This window comes from Dromiciops gliroides, chromosome 5 (assembly GCF_019393635.1).
Source record: "Dromiciops gliroides isolate mDroGli1 chromosome 5, mDroGli1.pri, whole genome shotgun sequence".
Classification (NCBI taxonomy): domain Eukaryota; kingdom Metazoa; phylum Chordata; class Mammalia; order Microbiotheria; family Microbiotheriidae; genus Dromiciops; species Dromiciops gliroides.
In genome coordinates, this window is record NC_057865.1 from 56,263,911 (window position 1) to 56,284,976 (window position 21,066).

Genomic DNA, 21,066 nt, shown 5'->3' on the forward strand with positions numbered 1-21,066 from the left:
CAAAGAAAGGTTGATTATCCCAGCTGATGCATGGATTGGAAAGATCACATGTTCTTCCCTCTTACGATTCATAACATCATCTCCAAAACACACACACACACACACACACACACACATGCCACCACATTACCTTCATGGAAGAAGCTGTTCTTACAGGGAGTAGTAACAGCAGAAGTTCCATGGGATTTTGGAGTATCAGAGAAGTTCCTTGTATACATCTGTCAACCAGACCCTTGGCCCATGAAAAAGAGTCATATAAAGTTATACCTCCTCCATACAGTTTACATAACACATCCTTTTGAACTTCTGCCCTTATTTGTTACATGCACAATGTGTGATTTCACTGATAGAGAGAAGTCCTGGGTGAGGAAACTCCCTTTACCAATGCAGGATAACAGCTTCTCTATAATTTATACCCTTAGAGAATTAACTGGGGGAAAGGAAGGAAGAAGATAAACATTTATTAAGTACCTACTATGTACCAGGCACTGTACTAAGCACTTTACAAATATTACTTCTTTTGATCCTCCATTTGATTTGAATGTGGAATATTGAGAGGTCAAATGACTTGCCCAGAGTCATACAAATCTAGATGTGTCTGAGGTGGGTCTCAAATCCAGGTCTTCCTGATTCTAAGGCCAGCTCTCTATCCAATTCATTCTCATTCTCTCTCTCTCTCTCTCTCTCTCTCTCTCTCTCTCTCTCTCTCTCTCTCTCTCTCTCTCTCTCACACACACACACACACACACACACACACACACACACAATATGTATGTGTGTATATATGTATATGTAAACATGTGTGTATATATATATACACATGCAATTCAATTCAGAAGACCTACTATGTGTCAGGTACTTTTTTAAGTGCTTAGGATACAAAAAGTGGTGAAAGGTGATCCCTGCCCTCAAGGAGCTTACAATCCATTAGATTGTTCTAGACAAAATACATACTGCTATACAGTGTATTTCACAGTACAGAAAGGCAGAGAGCACTGAGGAGAGAAATTAAATCCAATTTAACACATTGACTTGGGAATATTGAATCTCATTGAGTTAAGTGCAGAAAGCTCACAGTGTTTTTATTTCTGTCTTACACAGCTGCACATCTCATCTAAGGTCCTATTTGTTGGAATTTTATGTAACTTAATGGAAGAAATGAGGTTTTCAGGTAAATTCTATAATTTCAAGGGAACTTCATAATCATTTAGGTCAATGTACTCATCTCATTTTTTAAAAAGGATCTCAGACCTAGTATCATACCATTACTGAATTAAAATTGCATTTTTCTTACCCAACTCTCCTGTTACGCCAGCATCACATTTTTTTTTTTTTACTGTTTAAATGTTTGAAAATTTTCTCATTGTTTAAAAGATTGAAAATTCTCTGTGGATTGTAACAATTGGAATGATGCCACCTGCTGGAGACTTACTGTAGGAAACCTCCAACATGAGGAGAGGGCCTCTGAGGGCAGGACCATGCGTCTTTTCTTTGGTGTCAGGAAATGACATTTGCTTATGAGAGGAGGAAGGGGAAGGCTAGCGCTCTGACTCGCTCTCTTTCAGGTGGACTCTGGCGGAGAGGGGAGCTAGGAATGCTCTCTCCCTTTAATAGATAGATGAATGTAGGCCTTTCTCTATCTCTTCACCAAATTCTTATTCTCCTTAATAAATGCTTAAAAGCCTAACTCTTGCTAAAGCTTATAATTTATTGGCAACCACTCATTAGATTTTAGACAGACTAGCTAGAATTTTAGCTCTTACAAGATCTATCTGGAAAGAAAAGTAGTATGTCAAACACAAACAATAATTTGGAACAGGGATTTTTAACCTTTTTTTGCATCTTGGACCCTTTGACAGTCTAGTGAAGTCTATGGACCCTTTTTCATAATATTGTTTTTAAATGCATAAATTATAATAGATTACAGCGAAAAGCACCCACATTGAAACAGTTATCAAAATACTAAGAAGTTAAGAGAACTCCTGGTTAAGAACCCCTGGTTCAGACCTACATGAATGGAAAAAAATCTCCCAGTCTCATCAGACTTTGTGTCCTCCTTCCAAGGATATAAAAATAAGAAAAGGGAATGACACTCAAGATTCATGGAAGGTTTTGCTATCATGAAAACCTTTGGGTCTATATTCTAGTTATCCAAACTGGCCCTAACTGATGGATGGGCTCCCCCACCACTAGAATTTTGGTAGAAGGTAAAGGCATCAAAGTTCTGTCCTATTTTTAGCAGTTCAACAGGACCTGGTTAATGACACTATAAATTGACTTTCAGCTTTTCTAATTCCATTGTCTATTCTATAGCAGCAGCCTCAGTGACACAGAACACTGTCCTTTCTCCCTTAGTTGGTAGTATGGGTAAACCAAAGTGATATCAGAACTACTGCCCCATCTCCACCCTAAAGGATAGACTCTTTTTCTTCCATTCCCACCTTCTCTTTCTCCCCTAACAAGCAACCTCGGGTGAGAAGCCTAATAAGCGAGAGTGAGAAACAGCTTTAAATTCTATGCACACCCATAATGTGGCAATTAACTGTGCCAAAGAAAGATCATTCCTTTTAGATATTTGCATTTTCCACTATTGAGCGTGGTGCCCTCACAGACTTAATCCCTTAACTTGTAGGTGCATAGGTTATGCTTGGGGATTCTTTATTCATCCTCATTGGCCATAGAATCAGTCTCTATTTGTAGATGCTGAAACATCAAATAACAAAGATAAATGATTTCACTGATTTTTTTAAGCCAGCAACTGCATGAGGTTGGGTAAGCTCAGAGAGGAATAATATGATATAGCAAAGGGTAGTTGCATTCTTAACATTCTGAAGGTGTAGGAGAGAGTATCTATGGAAATCAAGTGAGTTCTCTTTATCATCTGTTTTTGTTTAAAGAATAGTTGTACTTTTTTAACTGTTTGTTTAATCGCCTATTTATTATCAGTGAAAAATCATAAAGGAAATGCTCCTAGCAATGACCAGTGTGATGAGCATCAAGTTTTCTAATACTTAGTGGAGTACCGCGCCTGCGGTCCTTATCTCTTCGGGCTACACATATTATTAGGTCAGTCTAGAAAATGTTATTTCAGTAATATTTCAACACCTCTATTACCAGAAATTCTTTAAGAGGGGTCAAGATTTGGGATCATAAGAAGCTTTCATGTAAAAATCTGCTTCCCTACACAAAATATTTGTAAAGGCATTTATCGAACACGTTAGGCACTTTGGAACCTGAGCTAAATGTGATAACCTTTTTTTTTCTGAAGTATTCACCACCTCTCAGTTTTTAAGAGCAAAGTAGAGAAACTAACCCTGCCACTTTTTACCCCTTCTTTTTTCTACAGACAAAACCTGTTGCTTTTGCAGTGCGGACCAATGTCAGCTACAGCGCAGCCCATGAGGATGACGTCCCGGTACCAGGCATGGCCATCTCGTTCGAAGCAAAAGATTTTCTGCATGTTAAGGAAGTAAGGGAAATGCCTTGGTTTGCAATTACTTTTTAATATTCATTTATATAGATTTTCTTCATGGTGTGCAAAAAAAGACCATATATACAAATTAGTCCATAACCATACCATCTAAGTTAGGTGATCGTTCCTATTTTTGCATGTAGCCTATTTTGGTTTTATGGATTTTAAAAAATGCTTAACTCCGAAATTTTGAGATGTTTCACATGCCATTCCTATAGATTGAATCATTCAGAGAGTGTTTTAAGGATCATATTTGCCTTGTTGGAATGGGTCTCATCATCATCCAGAAACTGAATCCACCTCTTCTGGACTTGGTTCCCAGTGTATCGCCATTACTAATAGGTAGATCTCTGCATTCCAATGCCGGAATGATGTGAATTTCTAATCAAAGGCATTAGGAATTAATAAGCGGTATGGCATAGGGGTTACTCCCCTTAAAAACCCTGATGAAAGTTTCCACCATTAGGTTAATAAAGTTTTAAAATAAGGAATTTGGAGAAAGTTACTCCTAACTAAAACTTTCCTTTGACGGTTATTATATTTGTGTGTATATATGTATGTATATATGTACACACATATAAAAAAATATATTTTATATATGTATATATAAAACATTACACAGCACCAGAGGTAAGATTGAGAACTGGCCTTAAAGCTAGGAAGACCTAGGCTCAAGTCCCATTGACACATACAGGCTGTATATGCCTGGGCAAGAGTTCAGAGCAGCTTTCTAAGACCATATGTTGTGGAGAAGTTTGCTAAAGGGAATTTCTCCCTAGGATTTCTCTATACCATTAAAAATTGTAGGCCTATGGGCAGCTAGGTGGCCCAGTGGATAAAGCACCGGCCCTGGATTCAGGAGGACTTGAGTTCAAATCCAGTCTCAGACACTTGATACTTACTAGCTGTGTGACTCTGGGCAAGTCACTTAACCCTCATTGCCCCGTCCTCCCAAAATTGTAGGCCTAGCTCCCATCCTAATCTAAAAAGAACATTGTCCTACATCCTGAGATTGGTTTACAATAGTGTTTTCTATGCAGCTTTTCTGATCTAAAAGAAATCACCATTTGAGCATTTTCTTTGGGGGAACTTCCATCTCATAGACATGTTAGATAGATAATGTGGTAAAAATGATTGGAGTTTAGCTGACTCATTTGGGAGGGGCCACATCTGGCCCACCCTGAAGTTACATATGCTACTGAGGTCAGAAGGAGAAACCTCTCCATCAGCAGCTTTTTGAAGGACCTCCCCTTTTGGGAGAGGAAGATAGAACACGCACTGAGGGGAGGCTGAGCCGCTTCCCGAATGCTCTCACTCTGGTTCTCTCTCCTCGGTTTTCCCAGTGATATGAGAAACTAGCAGATGTCCCAGATGTGGTGGGTGAACACAAAAGCCTTGCATTCCTTTGAAATAGCTCAATTGGAAATGAACTGGGGATTGCATAGACAGGTTAGAATTAGGAGGATTTATCTATATTTCTTTTTCCCTATTTCCTTATTTTTGATTTTTTAATTAATTTCACCTTTGTTGTTTAATTAATTCCCAAGTAATAAAATCTGATCCTTTTCTGGAAAAGAAGCTGTAAGGCTCCTTTCTTATTGGCCTGGGAGAAATATCTAAAAGGGCAGTTCGGAGGGGAGGGAACTTTGAACCTAGAGGTCCCTCATTATTTCTGGGACCCCAATATTTCAGCAAGTCACCAAATTAACACTCCATATATTAAATTTGTATTAAATTTGGGCCCTACAGTAGACTGACAGACTGGATACATATATATACACACACACACATATATATACACACATACATATATACATGCATATATATACAAATGTGTTTCAATTTATATATATTATATATATATATCATACATGGGTATAATCTAGAGACAGGAAGATACTCTTAGACAAAACTGTGAAAGTTTCTAATGAAAAGAGTGCAGGGAGTTTAGGGCCCATCATTTCATTAACTTTTAGAAGGAGATGTGAATTATAGGTTAGCAAGGAAAGAGTGAGAGAATGTTCAAGGAAGAGGGTGATGATTGGTGTTGAATCTGATTTTAAAAGAGGGAGTTAAAGGGATTTAATCACAGAGAAGCTCCCCTAGATGATTAAAGCCCAGAGAGAAGGGTCTATTTTTCCACCATGGAAAGACAGAGGGGAGGAACAAAACGGATACTGTTATTTAGAGATGTTTAAAAGGGAGATCAAGAAAACTGTCCTTCTAACTATTTTGGATATTTTACAGAATAGTACAGAATTTTTCTGAGTGTTTAGAAAAATCTAAGCAGAAAATACAATAATGCTTAAGCATTCACCCATATTTTAGGAGATAAAGTGAATGGTGAAATCTTGACTATTCAGTGTACATAGAATCATGAATATTAGAGTCAAAATGGAGCCTAGAAATCTTCTGATCTAAGAGCTCTTAATCTTTTTTAGTCACGGATGCCCTTGGCAGTCTAGTGAAGCCTACAGACCTCTTCCCAGAATAGTGTATTGAAATAGTTCAAAGAACTATTAAATTTCAATCAAAGGTTAGTGAAAATAAAGAATTGAATTTTTTTCTCACTCAAGTTCATGAATCCCCTGAAATCTACCCATAGACCTCTTGAGGATCTATAGACCCCAGGTTGAGAACCTCAGCTCTCATGCAACCTGCTTATTTATAAATGGGGAAATTAAGGCTCCAAGGCTTTTGTAAGAGTATGTAACTGGTTAGTGGCAGAGCTGGAAATAGAACACACCTATATTGATTTTCAGGCCATGACTCTGTCCACCTCATGCCTGTATAGCTTGTATTTTCCTGAACACTAATTATTTTAAATATTTTGCCTCATTCCCCCCTGCAAAAATAAAGTGTTCACCAATGGCCCTTCCCTCAGTGCTCTGTCAGAACATGTGCCTTGAATTTGAGTCTGGAAAAATACAGTTATTGTATCTAACAGATACATCACAAAATATTTTTGTACAAAAGGGAAATGGTCCACAACAAAAAACACAATTCATGAATTCACCTCCTAAGTCAAACACATTGTGCAAAGCACCGGGGGAAGTACTAAGATAATTAAGACATGGACTTTGACTTCATGGTATTTACACTTCATGAAGAACCTTTGGTTTATCTCCCAAACTATTCCAATTCTGCTTATACCAGGAAAAAGCCTTTATGCTGTGCCTTGAGAAATACTCTGGTTTTGTAGAATGCACACTGAGTGGGAGATAACTGTCCTGGCTTTGAGTCCTCACTGTATCCAGTGGTCTTACTAGGAAAGTCCCACTCTGGGCTTCACTTTCCTTCTCTAGAAAATGGCAGGGTTGATGTAGAGAGATGATCTCTGAGATCTCTTCCCTACCAAAGTTTATAGAATTAGACATCAGAGCATCCAGAGAACCAGAGCTGGAGGGGACCTTAGAGGCCATTAATTCCAACTCTCTCATTTTATGTTTGGTTCAACTGAAGCACAGAGAGGTTAAATGATATACCTATGGTCACACACCAGCCTCCCAGGAAGGATTTGAACCCATGTTTCCTGATTTCAGGGCCAGTGCCTCATCCAAAACATTCACACGTTGTAAGCAACAGGTATTGTTTGGCTGGGTTATATACAATCAGGAATGCTGTTCATTTTCATTTCTTGAAGAAATTGGTCCCGTGCAGACATCTGCTGGTATCGTCAGTACTAGGAGTGGACCTGGGCCTGGAAGAGAACAAGGGAGCAGCAAAGACGTAACCCCTTGATCGGATGGCCAGAATTAAGCGTTTGAAACTTTGAATGCTAAATATGTGAATCTGAAGGCACCCTGTACTTTTTATACTTTCAACTTCTAAAAGGATTTGTGGTAATACAACAACTGAAAAGCGTGGATACCAAAAGTAAGCTTAATTAGCAAGGAAATTACACAATAACTTTGTAAAGCATTTTTTGTATTTTTTTCCCCTATCTTCAGAAATTTAACAATGACTGGTGGATAGGGCGGTTGGTAAAAGAAGGCTGTGAAATAGGATTCATCCCAAGTCCGGTCAAACTAGAAAACATGAGGCTACAGCACGAGCAGAGGGCAAAGCAAGGGAAATTCTACTCCAGGTACAAATGGGAAAAAAAAAATAACAGACATTTGTGTGAAAAGAACCTGTTGTTTTGATAACACCGACTTTGTATTCCCCGGTCATTTGCTGTATTATGAATGTTGTATGAGATAGTCACCGGTCAATAAGCATTTCTTACGTGTCTGCTATGTGACAGGCACTGTGCTAAGCACTAAAGCAAGAGAGTCTTTGCCTTCATGCAGCTCACGATCTAATGGGAGAAGACAATGCATAAAAAGAAGCAGAAAAGGTAAGATGGAAGGGTAGCCAGCATGGGATTAGGATGAAGACCCGCAGCTACAGCCAGGAAATGATGAAATGGCTGAACTGGGCCCCTTCCTTCAACCCTCTGCATTCAGAAGGAAGGAGAGGTGCCAGGGCTGGGAGGTGGATTAGCAGTGAAGGGGAATCTGGCATTCTGACTAGATTAATTTATTGAAACATTTATCAAAGCTTTCTGTTTTTTCTAATATTTTAAATCAAAGAAAATGCGAAACAAATTCACTTTCTAGATTTGAAACTAGACTATAGACTTTGTGAGAGAGAAAAAGAGAAAAGGAGGGGGAGGGAGGGAGGGAAGGAGGGGAGAGAGAGAGAGAGAGAATGAGAATGGGGGAAGGAGTTTGGGGGTTTTTATGCTTTGCTCCTGTCATGATGTATCTTTGCATCACTTCCAGAAATTGCTGCCACAAATATAATTTTTTAATAACTTGCTACATTTCATGTGGTGCTCTAGGTCCTTGTTAAATGCCTTTAAGTATCCCTTAAGAGCCTTTAAGAGATTTAGGGCCTCTTATTAGTCCCCTTAATAAAGAAACACATTTTTAAAAAGCAATAAAAAGGCATTACATAATAACTCAGCCCACTAAGATTGCATCACTGTAGGTTGCCTTTTTCATTTGTGTATTTAGGAAGAGATAAATATTACCTTTTGATCAGTGGATTTAGTAACACAGTTTTTACCTTGGGCTTAGCTTCTTTACTTCTGCTTAAAACTGTGCTACTTAGTACAAGGCCTTAGAAATCCAGTTACCCAAGTCTCATGTACCTAATTAAGATCTGGAGATGAAATCGCCTTTTGCCAACACTCTTTATCCAAGAAAAATGGCCATTTAGAGTTTTTTTAAAATGATGTATCCAGTCATTCTTTATGCTTATTCACCCCACACGTTTCCCCAGACCATAAGAAGCATTCTCTTATACTTTAAAGTCTAGGCATTATGTACAATCATCAAATTGCCTCTAATCAGAACCCTAATAGTCAGATGTTTCCTTTAGGATTGTCTAAATACAGGATTTAGATCTATAAAAGGAGCTGAGAGATCATTCATTCCAACCCAGATTATTTGGCAGATGAGGAAACTGGGACCTAGAGTGGTAATTAAGTAATTTGCCCCAGGTCACGGAATTAGTTAGTAAGTAGTAGAGCCAAGAGTGGCATGGAAGCTCTCTGACCGTCAGATCCTACGGGCTTTCCATTTCAAGTTCTCCTGTTAGTGTTGGCAGGACCTTAGAGGTTATCTCAGTGAATCACTTCATTTTACAGATAAGGAATGTGAATGCAAGGGCAGTTCTATGGCTTAGCAGTGGTTACAAAGCTAGTAAGTGGAAGAGCTAGGATCTGAATCCGGGTCCTCTCATGAAATCCAACCCTTTCCATATTGGATGAGATAAAGGTCCTAGCCTTTACTTGATAGCTAAATGATGGAAGAACCTTCTTTTGTGTTTCTTGATGAGCTTTTTGAAGAACAGCATTTACAAATTCACTTTTTCAACTGTTTTAGACATTCAACGTTGGCCACATAATAAAGTTAAGGACAGTAGGAATACAATACAGGAGTAGATACAGGGGTAGAAACCAAGCAAGAGAAAAGAGCTAAATTCATGCATTAGCCTTCTCATTGTGTTCTTTGACTTTGATGGCTGCTGAAGACAAATTCCATGTTCACTGTCCAGCTGTGTCTATAACTGATTTTAAAAAAAATAAACATTTGGGGGCAGCTAGGTGGTGCAGTGGATAAAGCACCAGCCCTGGATTCAGGAGGACCTGAGTTCAAATCCAGCCTCAGACACTTGATACTACCTGTGTGACCCTGGGCAAGTCACTTAACCCTCATTGCCCTACCCCCCCCCAAAATAATGAACATTTTTATTTAACATTTTGAGTTCCAAATTCTATCCCTCCTTCCCTCCTTCTGCCCCTCCCTGAGGCAGTAAGCAATCAGATAGAAGTTATACATGAGCAATTATGTAAAACACTACCATATTTGTCATTTTATATAAATAAACTTGAATAAAAGAAAAAATGAAACTGAAAAAATAGCATGCTTCAGTCTGTGTTCAGTTAATATCAATTCTTCCTTTGGAGGCAGATAGTATGCTTCATCATTAGTCCTTTGGGACTGTCTTGGATCACCGTATTGCTGAGAATAGCTAAGTTTTTCACAGTTCTTCATCAAACAATATTGCTGTCAGTGTGTACAAGGTTCTCTTGGTTCTGCTCACTTCACTATACATAAGTTCATACAAGTCTTCCCAGGCCTCTCTGAAATCATCCTGCTTGTCATTTCTTATAGCACAATAATATTCCATCATCATCACATACCACAGCTTGTTTAGCCATTCACCAACTGATGGGCATGCCTTTGATTCCCAATTCTTAGCCACTACAAAAAGAGTTGCTATAAATATTTTGTACAAATAGATATTTTTCTCTTTCGGGGAATGTCTTTGGGATATAAACCTAGCAGTGGCATTGCTACATCAAAGGGTATGCACAGTTCTGTAGCCCTTTGGGCGTAATCACTGATTTTTTTAAATGAACCTAAAGGCTGGCCAAATAGTGCCCTTCCATTCACTCATGATCTTTCCAAAAAATCAAATTCTAATGTGAAGAGACCATCATATAGCCAAATTAGTGATGTCGCTGACGTGGATTCTTCCTCCAAGGATGCAGATTGCAGCACATCCACGCCTGCCCTCTCAAGGCAAAAGTCTTATCTTTCCACAGGTCTTCTATAGGGATCCATGTAGCATGTTGGTGTAGTTCATAGTTCACAATGGAGCATGCAGTTCCCATTGGTCACTTCTCATTCTTTCAATTTGACAGCCAACTTGCTTTTCTAGTCATAGGTCTATTAAGTATCCAACCTTTAGGATGCCTTCCCTGCACAATTCTTCATTATTTGCATGTGGCAGCCTACTCATGCCCCCCATGAGACTCTCTGTTGCCTTTTGGGTGACCGTCCACTGGAATTCTTCAGCAGCCACAGTGTTCCATGAATCATAGCCACAGCGAATCACTTTTTTTTTACTCTCAAAAAGACAGCTCTGTTTCAGGGAGATGCTTGGGTCATTTAAAAGCATTGCACAATTTCCCAAAGGCAAGCTCTCCTGTTCTACCCCTCCTGTTCAATAGCCGTTTAAAAAAAAAATCCACTGAGCAATCACCATTTGCCTTTTTGTAGGCCTGACTAATTTAAAAATTGTCACTAATAAGCAACTGAAATATACCAGTTCTCTGATAAGCAGCAGCCTTAATATTGATGTTCTTTTTTTTTTTTTTTGCTTTACTTTAGTAAATCAGGAGGAAATTCATCATCCAGTTTGGGTGACATAGTACCTAGTTCCAGAAAATCTACGCCTCCATCATCTGGTAAGTAGGTGATGGGTTAAACAACTGTATAATACATTCAACACTTTTTTTAAGGCTTACCTTATTTAATGTTTTAATTTGCATTGAATTTCTATAATGGAATACCAGTAACTTTTAAGATGGGATGTAGATTTAAAGGGACCTTTTCAACTCATCTCCACCCCCTGGCTTCCTTCAAGTATCATCTGAAGTTCTGTCTTCTACAAGAAGTGTTTCCCAGTCCTCCTTAATCTCAGTGCCTTTCTTCTGAGATTATCCCCAATTTTTATTATATGTATCTTATTGTGTACGGTTATTTCTGTGTTGTCTCCCCCCATTAGACTGTGAGTTCTTTGAGAACAGAGACTAAATTACTAAATTTTGCATTTCTTTGTATCTCTAGCATTTATCACAGTCCCCATCCTACAGTAAGTGCTTAATAAATGCTAGCTGACTGATGAGAAACAGCATTGGTCTTTTGGAAATATGTAAAGGAGAGCACATGGAATGGGAAAGGTAACTGATAATATACAGATATAATAGAAAAAAAAGACTAAGGAATCAGTAAATAAAGTAAGCTTACCATAATTCACTGTCTTTAACCTAGGACATTTAGCTCAATGAGTTAAAGCTAATGAGGCCAAAGTTTTAAATTAAGTCGTTGTTAGACTTTAAGCTTTACTTAAAGGGGAAAAAACACACACAAGCAGAAATGGAATCATTTAAACCTGCCTATCTGGTCAAAAATGGATTTGATTGTTCACAAGGAACCAAGAGTAGTGTGGGTGGCTTAGCCCAAGCTATCATCACTTCTATAAAAACAACTCATCAAATATGAAGGATATTTAGTGAAAAAGCTAAAAATTGGAAGCGGGAAACAGAAGTACAGCATGGAGAAGTCTCTACTGTGCTCATCACTGACCTGAATTTCCTGTAACAGTAAGCCGACATATATTGAGCATCAAATACAGACCACTGTACTTGTACTATAGGTACTTGAGATTGGTGCCAAAGTAGCTCTCAAGGAGCTTGCAATCTAATTGAAGAAACTGGACAAACAAAAATAAATTCAAACCATTGAGAATGACAGGGACAGAAACATCATCACAGGGAGTTCAGAGACACATACTAGGGGAAAGGTTTCAGAGAGGATCAGCTAGTACAAAAATGTTTTAAGGAAGAGATTATTCTTCCAATAATAAAATACTGAAGGTAGGAAGGAAAAGGGAGTAGTGGGTAGAGTGGCTTGGAAATAAAAGATATAACATCAGGAAGACCTGAGTTCAAATCTGGCCTCAAATTTGATACTAGCTGTGTGACTCTGGGCAAGTCACTTAACCCCAATTGCCTCACCAAAACAAAACAAAACAAAACAACAAAAAGATATAACAGAAAAGGGCAGGCTTATTTCCTTGGCTAACACTGTGAGTACAGTCTGGAGTGTAACATGGCATGCTATAAATGGAAAACAGCCTATTGGTGAGACACTTTAAAGACCATCGATCTAAGAGAGTCAGTGAGATGATGAAAAATATATGAGCAGAACAACATTTAAGAAGCCTGATGCTGTATTGTATGTAGGACAAATTGGAGGTGAAAAGAGGCTGAGAACAGGGAGTCTACTAACAATGTGGAAATGCTAAGCAGGTTGGTGAAATTATCCAATTGAGTAACAGGTTGCACTAATCACTGTGTCCTAAGAAAAGTCTTCCCCAAACAACTCCATTGATAACATCTCAGTTCTGAATGAAAGGCTGCATATATTAATCACAGAACCACAGCGATATAATTCTTACAGAGCCATGACATTATTTTATATCCATCCTCCTTTAACGTTCAAGATTTCACTACCAACTCCTTTCTGGAATTTTGTCTCCTATGAACTATGCCACTCTCCTGTCTCACATGCTTTTCTTTTGCTTAAATTGTAAGGAGTAGGCAAAGGAAATTCTATTCTGGATGTGATTCTAACTAATGGGAGGGGGGAGTGGCTAATAAGGTAGAATTGACAGAAACCCCAGACATAAGTGACCACTCCATCTTAGAATTTGTGATGGAGGATAGGAATGCACAAATAATATGACCTGTACTTTCAGTTTTAGGAGAGGAGCCCTCAATGGGTTGACCACATGACCAAAAATTCTAAAGGGAAAGCCAGCTTAGAAGATTTGGGAAGCTCTTGAGTTAAGTCACAAAGAAAAATCCCTCTAATGAGGAAGGTGTGGGGAAGAGGGGGAGGGGAGGGGGAAGTTGCCTAAAGGAAAAAATGTGGATATACAGAACAAACTCAGCTAGCATAGATTTTTTTTTCTTTTTTTTGTGGGGCAATGAGGGTTAAGTGACTTGCCCAGGATCACACAGCTAGCAAGTGTCAAGTGTTTGAGGCCAAATTTGAATTCAGGTCCTCCTGAATCCAGGGCCAATGCTCTATCCACTGCGCCACCTTGCTGCCCCCCAGCATAGATTTTTTTTTTAACTAGACATATATTTAAAATGAAAACAAGAACAGTTAATGAAGTATGGGTACAAAAGTATGGTGTGTTGCTATAAGAATTGCATCATTGTGTCCTTTTTATCTTGGATTTTCTTTTTAAATGAAATTAATATTTTTAAGGGAATATATACTTTCTCTCCCTTTAACTTCTTCCTTCTTTGGAAAAAAGAAAGAAAAGTATAACTCCTTTTAACAAATATACATGGTCAAGCAAAGGATGAGCTAAAACTAGTGAAGGCTATTTTTTTATCTGAAGATTTTAAGGGACTACAAGCTCAATGGAAGTCAAAAGTTATGATTTAGCAGCCAAAAAAGAAAAGTTAATGCAATGTCAGGGGCATTGAAAGTATCCAGGACTGATCTTACTGTACTTTGCCCCACCGAGGCTACATCAGAAGTGTCAGGTTCAGTTCTGGGTATCACCTTTTAGTGAATATGCTGATAAGCAGGGGCAGCTAGGTAGAGCAGTGGATAAAGCACTTGGCCCTGGATTCAGCAGGACCTGAGTTCAAATCTGATCGCAGACACTTGACACTAGCTGTGTGACCCTGGGCAAGTCACTTAACCTCATTGCCCTGCAAAATAAATAAAGCACTGGCCCTGGATTCAGGAGGACTTGAGTTCAAATCCAGCCTCAAACACCCGACACTTATTAGCTGTGTGAGACTAGGCAAATCACTTAACCTTCATTGACCCCCCCCAAAAAAAGATGCTGATAAGGAGAAGGGCAACCAGCGTGATGAAGATCATGCTACATAAGGTTATGTCGAAGGAAGCAGTGATGAAGACAAGATGAGAAGACTCAAGGGAAAGATGATATGTTACACTATCATTTTGTAATCCAGTATTCCAGTTGCTAAGCATCCTTAATCCTTCTCACTATATCTTTAGATTTTTTTCAATTTAGTGTAAACCATTGTGTTCTTTCCACTGTTCCCCCAGAAAGGGCTCCATGATGAGAGGAAAGGTTAAAGTCTCTTAGCCACACTTGGAGGAAAACACATCAGAATTGAGCTTTAGAATTCTTTACTGTTTCTAAGTGAATGCAAGTTCATTTAGCTATATGAGTAATCTTAACAAACCATTAAACTCCAACAAATAAATTGGACATTTCTTTTTTCAGGATCTAGGTCCCAGTAAAGGGATGAAAAAAAATCACACTTAATTTGACCATGTTAAGCTGGGGCCAAGACATCTAAACCATGTCACAACCAAACTGTTAGCTTTCCCAGTGTAAAAAGTCACAAATTTATAATCTAGACATTTAGAAGTGTCAAGCCCAGTGCCTCAAGTAGCCCCCAAATCTCCTGAGACTGAACTGGATTAAAATGTAATTAGGAAATGTTTAACAAAATAAATTTAAAATACTATACAACATAAATCATATTAATTTGTATTTTTCTAAGTCAATACACAGCCCACAGAGACCCATTTTTATTTGAGTTTGACACCACTGATTTAGATAAACCCCCCATTGGTTTGACTCCTGTGTCATGGTGGACAGGCCATACCCTCTAAACTCGCTACTTTTTCCAGCACCTCGTATATGAGAGGTACCAAATAACTGAATTGAATTAGACTCTCTTCCTGGTCTTGTTTCTGTTGTTTAGACATCTTAATTTCATAAAGTCTAAATGCTTACTAAGTGTTTGCTCTGCTGGGTACTTTCCCAGCCACATATAAATGAAGAAGTGAAATTATTTGGGAATTTACCATTTGAGGGGAGGCCTATCTATGTTTGTCATAGTCTTCCCTGTGCTGGGAATAATAAAATACTGAGCCTGATTCAGTAAGCAGAACTGTGAAAACACTATATATACAATGGCTAGAATAAGGTAAATAGAACAAACCACCAAAGCCAATCAAAACGAAATGCTGTTAAATTCTAATGAACAAGCTTGGTCCCAAAGAAAAGATGTGAAGCTGCATTTCCCTTAGCAGACAGTGAGGGCCAACGAGTGTGAAACATTGCATATAATATCAGACTGTTTTATATATTGCTTGGTTTTGCTGAAGTGTGTTTTTTCTTGGTGAGGAAGGTAGATTGAGAACTATAAGCAATGTAAAAACAAGATAACAGTAACATTAGTTAAGGATGATAAATCTTCAATCACACCATGGCCACCTCCTTTCACAGCTATACACTATTCAGAAAGAGACTTTCCATACAAGGAGGACAAATTTGCCTCCCCTCATATGCATCTACACTGCTTATCCACTTCTCAGTTCATTTTGCCTATGATTAGGGCTGACTCTTGTTTTCATGGCTTCCTACACTTCCTACTTAGCCACATGGCTAAGGGACACCGTAGATTTCCTCTGGTTGTAATGGGACAGAAGCATTTAGCTTTCAAATTATTTCCTGTTGCTCAAAAGGGGTAGGACAATGCTCGTCCTATTTAGAAGGGAATCTATCCTACATCCAGCTACTACTGAATATTGTACTACTTTCTACTCAGAAGCAAGACTCTGTTCTTTGAATCTCTCTTTCTTATGTGTGCTGGTTTATGTGAAAGGTTATATATAAAAAATATTGTGCTATTTCTCTATGGCTAACAGATATCCTTCCATTGTTGTAAGGTGATACATTCTTAGAAGAGGTCATTTTCCCAATGAACAGTAGGAGATCTCTACTAAAATATATGAAGTGATAGATGAACACCTCCAGGAAGAAAAAGCATGCTGTGGTGGCAGAAAGAGTACTAGTTTTGAAGCCAGAAGGACTTGTTTTAAATCCCACTTCTACCTATAGCTTAGATAATTGTGGGCAAGTCATTCTTTGGGTAGCTTTCTCATCTGTAAAAGAAGCAGAATAATACTTGTCCTCCTTACCTCACAGGGTCATCTTGGGGTTGAAATGATGGTCATGTGAATGCATTCAGAAAGCCAGAAAGGGCTTTATAAGGAGAAGATATTTCTATAAGAAAGTATTGAGTGAGGGGGCAGCTAGGTGATGCAGTGGATAAAGCACCAGCCCTGGATTCAGGAGGACCTGAGTTCAAATCTGGCCTCAGACTCTTGACACTAGATGTGTGACCCTGGGCAAGTCACTTAATCCTCATTGCCCTTCCCCCCCAAAAAAGTATTGAGTGAATAATAACCTAGGAGACAGAAGCCCTGAGTTCTAACTCGAACTCTGTTTCTAACTAGCTGTGTGCCTCTGAGTAATTCATTTAATCTTTGAGAGCCTCAGTTTCCTCAACTGTACAAAAAGGGAATTGGACTGAGCTTAAAAGTGCCTACTACTGTCTGATTCTAATACATAAAGTACTATGATGTCTTGAATAGAGCCCTGAACTTGGAATCGGGAAGACCTGGTTTTGAATCTTCCCTCAGACATGTACTGAGTGACCCTGGACAAGTCATTTAACTTCTTCCCTGTTTTCTTCATCTGTAAAGTAGGGACAGTAATGGCATCTATATCCCAAGACTGTCACAAGGATCAAATAAGATAAAAGACATAATGTCAGTTATCATCATTATAGTAGCTGTCATTTTTTAAAACAGAGTCTACATTTTGAAGTGTTAGATTATACAATCATAGAATCCAGGGCCAGAGAAGGCCTCTATTCAACACATAAAGAAACTAAGGCCCAGAGTTTCATGACTTTCCTAAGGTCGTCCAGCTAATTAATAGTGGAACCAGGCCTAGAAGCATGGTTTCTTGACTATCAATCCAATTCTCATTCTGCACCATTCTATGCCATTTCTGTGTAAGTAAAATGAAGTTCTGCCATCTCCCTTGCCCAGGCAGATGTCATTTAATTTCATTTTGTTGAGCACTTTCCCATTACTTTGCTATTTATCGGGTCTATCTTCATTTCCATGGGTCATTTTTTGGTCTCACACTACTCCCTTCCATCCTGTAAAACCTCCTGGGCTATTTAGCTGCTGTTTCTATGAATCCTTTGAGCTACTGGAGTGAAAATTTCCCCTCTTCTGCCACCTTCAAATGCTTGTTCCATTTTCTGGAGGCCTATTGAGATGGCTCTGGCTCTGACAACGGGATTGAAGGTTACCAGTGTTCTCTTGCTTATTTTCTACAATGTGTCAGTTGAAGAAATCAAGTGACACATTATTCTACGAGTGGAGTACCCAAGATACACTCCTATGTTCCAAACCACACTTAGCAAATGTCAGTCTGATTCTAAAAATACCCCATCTTTGCTGGTGGGTTTAGTACAAGGCTCATTTAATTATGCAAACAGCTATTGTGAAAGTATGTTCAAGTTGTGTTAGATGTGTCTACTTTTGCAGTCCTTATAATGCTTTTGCCTTTTTAAGTTTTTCTTTTGTTTGTGTACTGTGTGGAATCTCCATGGCGATCCTTTTGACTCCAGGTAATTTGGTCTAATTCCATTTTATTTTCATTATAACTTGTTTTTCCTCTCTTGTCCACCTGATGATTTTGAATTGTTTGTCTGTATATAGCTATAGACATAGATGCTACTGGCTTAGATGCAGAAGAAAATGATATTCCAGCCAACCACCGCTCCCCTAAGCCCAGTGCAAACAGTGTAACGTCACCCCACTCCAAAGAGAAACGAATGCCCTTCTTTAAGAAGGTAACATTGAACTTCCGAGCTCCTCTGTCCACCTGCTCAACTACCACTGCGCCACGTTTCTAGTCCTGTTGACTGTCTGTGTCCTCTTACAAGCCAATAACATGCATGCTCTGTTATTCTTTATTTCTTTTCCATGCTGCTGTAGCTAAGCAGAAACAGAAATCGGTAAGTTTACATTGACATAAGCTGTGTTTATCCTGCCACTGGCATCATTAGCATTAATACCCACAATTTTATTAAGGACAACCATTCTAGTACTAAGAAAGGGAACTATCAAACAGCTAATTGAGTCCATGCATTGAAAACCAACTAAGTTCAGTGAGTGACTCAGTGAAACCCCATTACAGTACTTATCCTTTTTGATGGAATAATAGACCACCAGAGGAAGTGATTGAAACATCCAGGGACATCAAACACTGACCACTCCACATAATGCACCTCTATAGTGCATGCTTATTCTGTCTGTCTTTGTCTCTTTCTTTTTTTCCAGATTTTTAACATAATCAAGCATATTAAAACGATGACTAGAATCTAATTTGTGATATCCAGATAAATAGCTTGTGCTAAAAAAAAAAAAAGCCTTCGATTTTTAATTTAGTCAGTATTTAAACTTCTAATCCACTAGGTGCAAAATCTGCAGATGAGCAAGACCAGTGGAAAACTGCAGGCTTGTTTTGGCGGTTTACTGTGAGTTTTTCCTATTGTCATATATAAATTCTCTCCCAATGTTCTTGCCTTTTCCATCAGTCAGATTGCAGCATCCCATCTACTGGACACTGGGTCTAGAAGTCTCCTTGTGAGCCTTTGCCACTGGCCAACCAAGGTGTCAAAGAATGATGCGATTGTCTCTGCTGACTGGTATTTTCTCAGAACCCTTCATTTCGGACTCAAGTCCACTTCCTGTCAGTAGGTTTTGCAGCTTCTGAGAGAGGCTGCCTACTTCTCCCTTTTTTTAGGAATCCCCTAATTCCCATTTCTTCCCTTCTTTTACACACCACCATCTGTCCTCACTGTGATAAATATGACAGTGTTACCAAGGCTGGCAAAAATAGTGGGTGAATTCCAGCACAGGAGAGTGCAATAAATAAATTCACCTCTGTTCACCCTCCTCCCCCAACCTTCTCAGAAGGTTGGATTCTTCTTCCCTGGGAATGGGTCTTCTGCCTTATGCATCCAGAGCTCATAAGTAATTTATATGGTGCTAGGTACTGAACTGAAAGGGGGTTTTTGTTTGTTTTCTATACAATTGTCAGTAAATAACTGAAGACAACAGAACCATAATCCAAAAAAAAAAAGGGTACTTAAATTAAAGCACCTAATCTCTGTATCACGATCAGTAATTTTAAAAGATTAACTACAGTACAAGAATGACCCAATCCCTTTTCATAGAGATTCAAACACAAAAGTGATCAAGTCTTTGTGGTCTCATATTGGTATCCCTTCTGAGGCTTTCACTAGAATCATCAGTTGTAGTGTTTGAATAGAAACTTAACAACTGAATGCCAACAACCAAAGGCATTGGAGTAGAGTAGAAGCAGCACTCACTGGAGTAAGAGGACCTGGGTTCAAACCCCACCTTTGACTACACCTCCCTTTGTGGCCTTGGGCAAGTCACTTAAACTCACTGGGTCTGTTTCCTCATCTGTGAAATGTTGGATATTGGACTCAATGACCTCTGAGGAGGTCTCTTCTATTTCAGCGCTACAACCTCGATCTTAGCTTGATCAACAACTGGCAGCAAGTAGATTAGAATGAGTGACCAGCTTCTGGTCTATTCTATCCCTAAAGTTCCCCATACCTTCAAATATATCCCAAAACATTTTTTGAAAAAGTACCTCATCGGGGGCAGCTAGGTGGTGCAGTGGATAAAGCACCAGCCTCGGATTCAGGAGGACCTGAGTTCAAATCCAGAATCAGACACTTGACACTTACTAGCTGTGTGACCCTAGGCAAGTCACTTAACCCTCATTGCCCCCCCCCAAAAAAAAAAGTACTTCATCACTCTTTTTGCCAGTGAAGAATGTATAACAAAAGAGAGATAACAGGAAAAGGCAGCTGAAAATCCATTGTTTTGTTCTAAGGTTAGAGTTCAAAGTACCACTATTCCATCAAATAAGGTAATTTCTGTATCTACCCTAATTATTTATTAAGTAGCTGGTTGAAGACCAGCAATGGGTAGCCCTTTGCTGGTTGACAGTCACAAAACAAAGCAAAACCAAAAAAAGCAAAGATTTATTGCATCAGACACTGACCCTCTTAATTACAGACTTAGAATTTCTTTGGACTGTTGCTAAAATGCATGCATCAAATTATTTACATTCCTGGTCTCAAAGGTAAAAATAATCCCTTGATGCTGCAGAGTTATAAGGACATGGCTTCCAAACATTTTGAGCCTGCGCCTGCATTATATAAATAAGTTCATTTACATGCTTATGATGCCTTGGGCACTGGTACTCATTCTTCTTATGTTATCAATTATGTGGTGAACTGCAGAAAAAGAGAGAGATTTGGCCGCGAGGTTGTTTTCCATGTCTTAGATGGCTTTAGGTTGGTGCTTGTGTGGCATTCTGTGCTGTCACTGTATTCATGTTTGTCTTGGTTTTTTTTACTTCCTGTATAAAATGTTCTTTACCTTGTTATGTCTCTTTAAATTTACCTGGAAACTCATTAAACGTTGAAACAATGAAAACTGACAGCACAGTACATGGTATTGTGTTCCCCCTTCTCTTGAATAAGTATGCTATGGTGACTTTTTCCAGATTGGTGCATTTGTTTTGAAGGTGCTTTTTTAAATTTCTAAAACAAGCTTCAG

At 38.8% G+C, this 21,066-nt stretch overlaps 1 protein-coding gene across 6 annotated transcripts in view; it reads left to right on the top strand.

Annotated features, from left to right (window-relative positions):
- CACNB2 (calcium voltage-gated channel auxiliary subunit beta 2) overlaps nucleotides 1-21,066 on the top strand; it is a 408,315-nt gene that overhangs the window by 357,190 nt on the left and 30,059 nt on the right. For 4 of the 6 annotated variants that reach the window (XM_043965122.1, XM_043965127.1, XM_043965126.1 and 1 more), the window contains 4 exons: nucleotides 3,347-3,469; nucleotides 7,423-7,559; nucleotides 11,140-11,216; nucleotides 18,121-18,254. In XM_043965122.1, coding sequence (XP_043821057.1) covers nucleotides 3,347-3,469; nucleotides 7,423-7,559; nucleotides 11,140-11,216; nucleotides 18,121-18,254 — 471 coding nt within the window. Of the gene's footprint in view, nucleotides 1-3,346; nucleotides 3,470-7,422; nucleotides 7,560-11,139; nucleotides 11,217-18,120; nucleotides 18,255-18,399; nucleotides 18,420-18,879; nucleotides 18,942-21,066 lie in introns of all 6 variants that reach the window. The other 2 variants (XM_043965124.1, XM_043965128.1) reach the window with 2 other exon arrangements.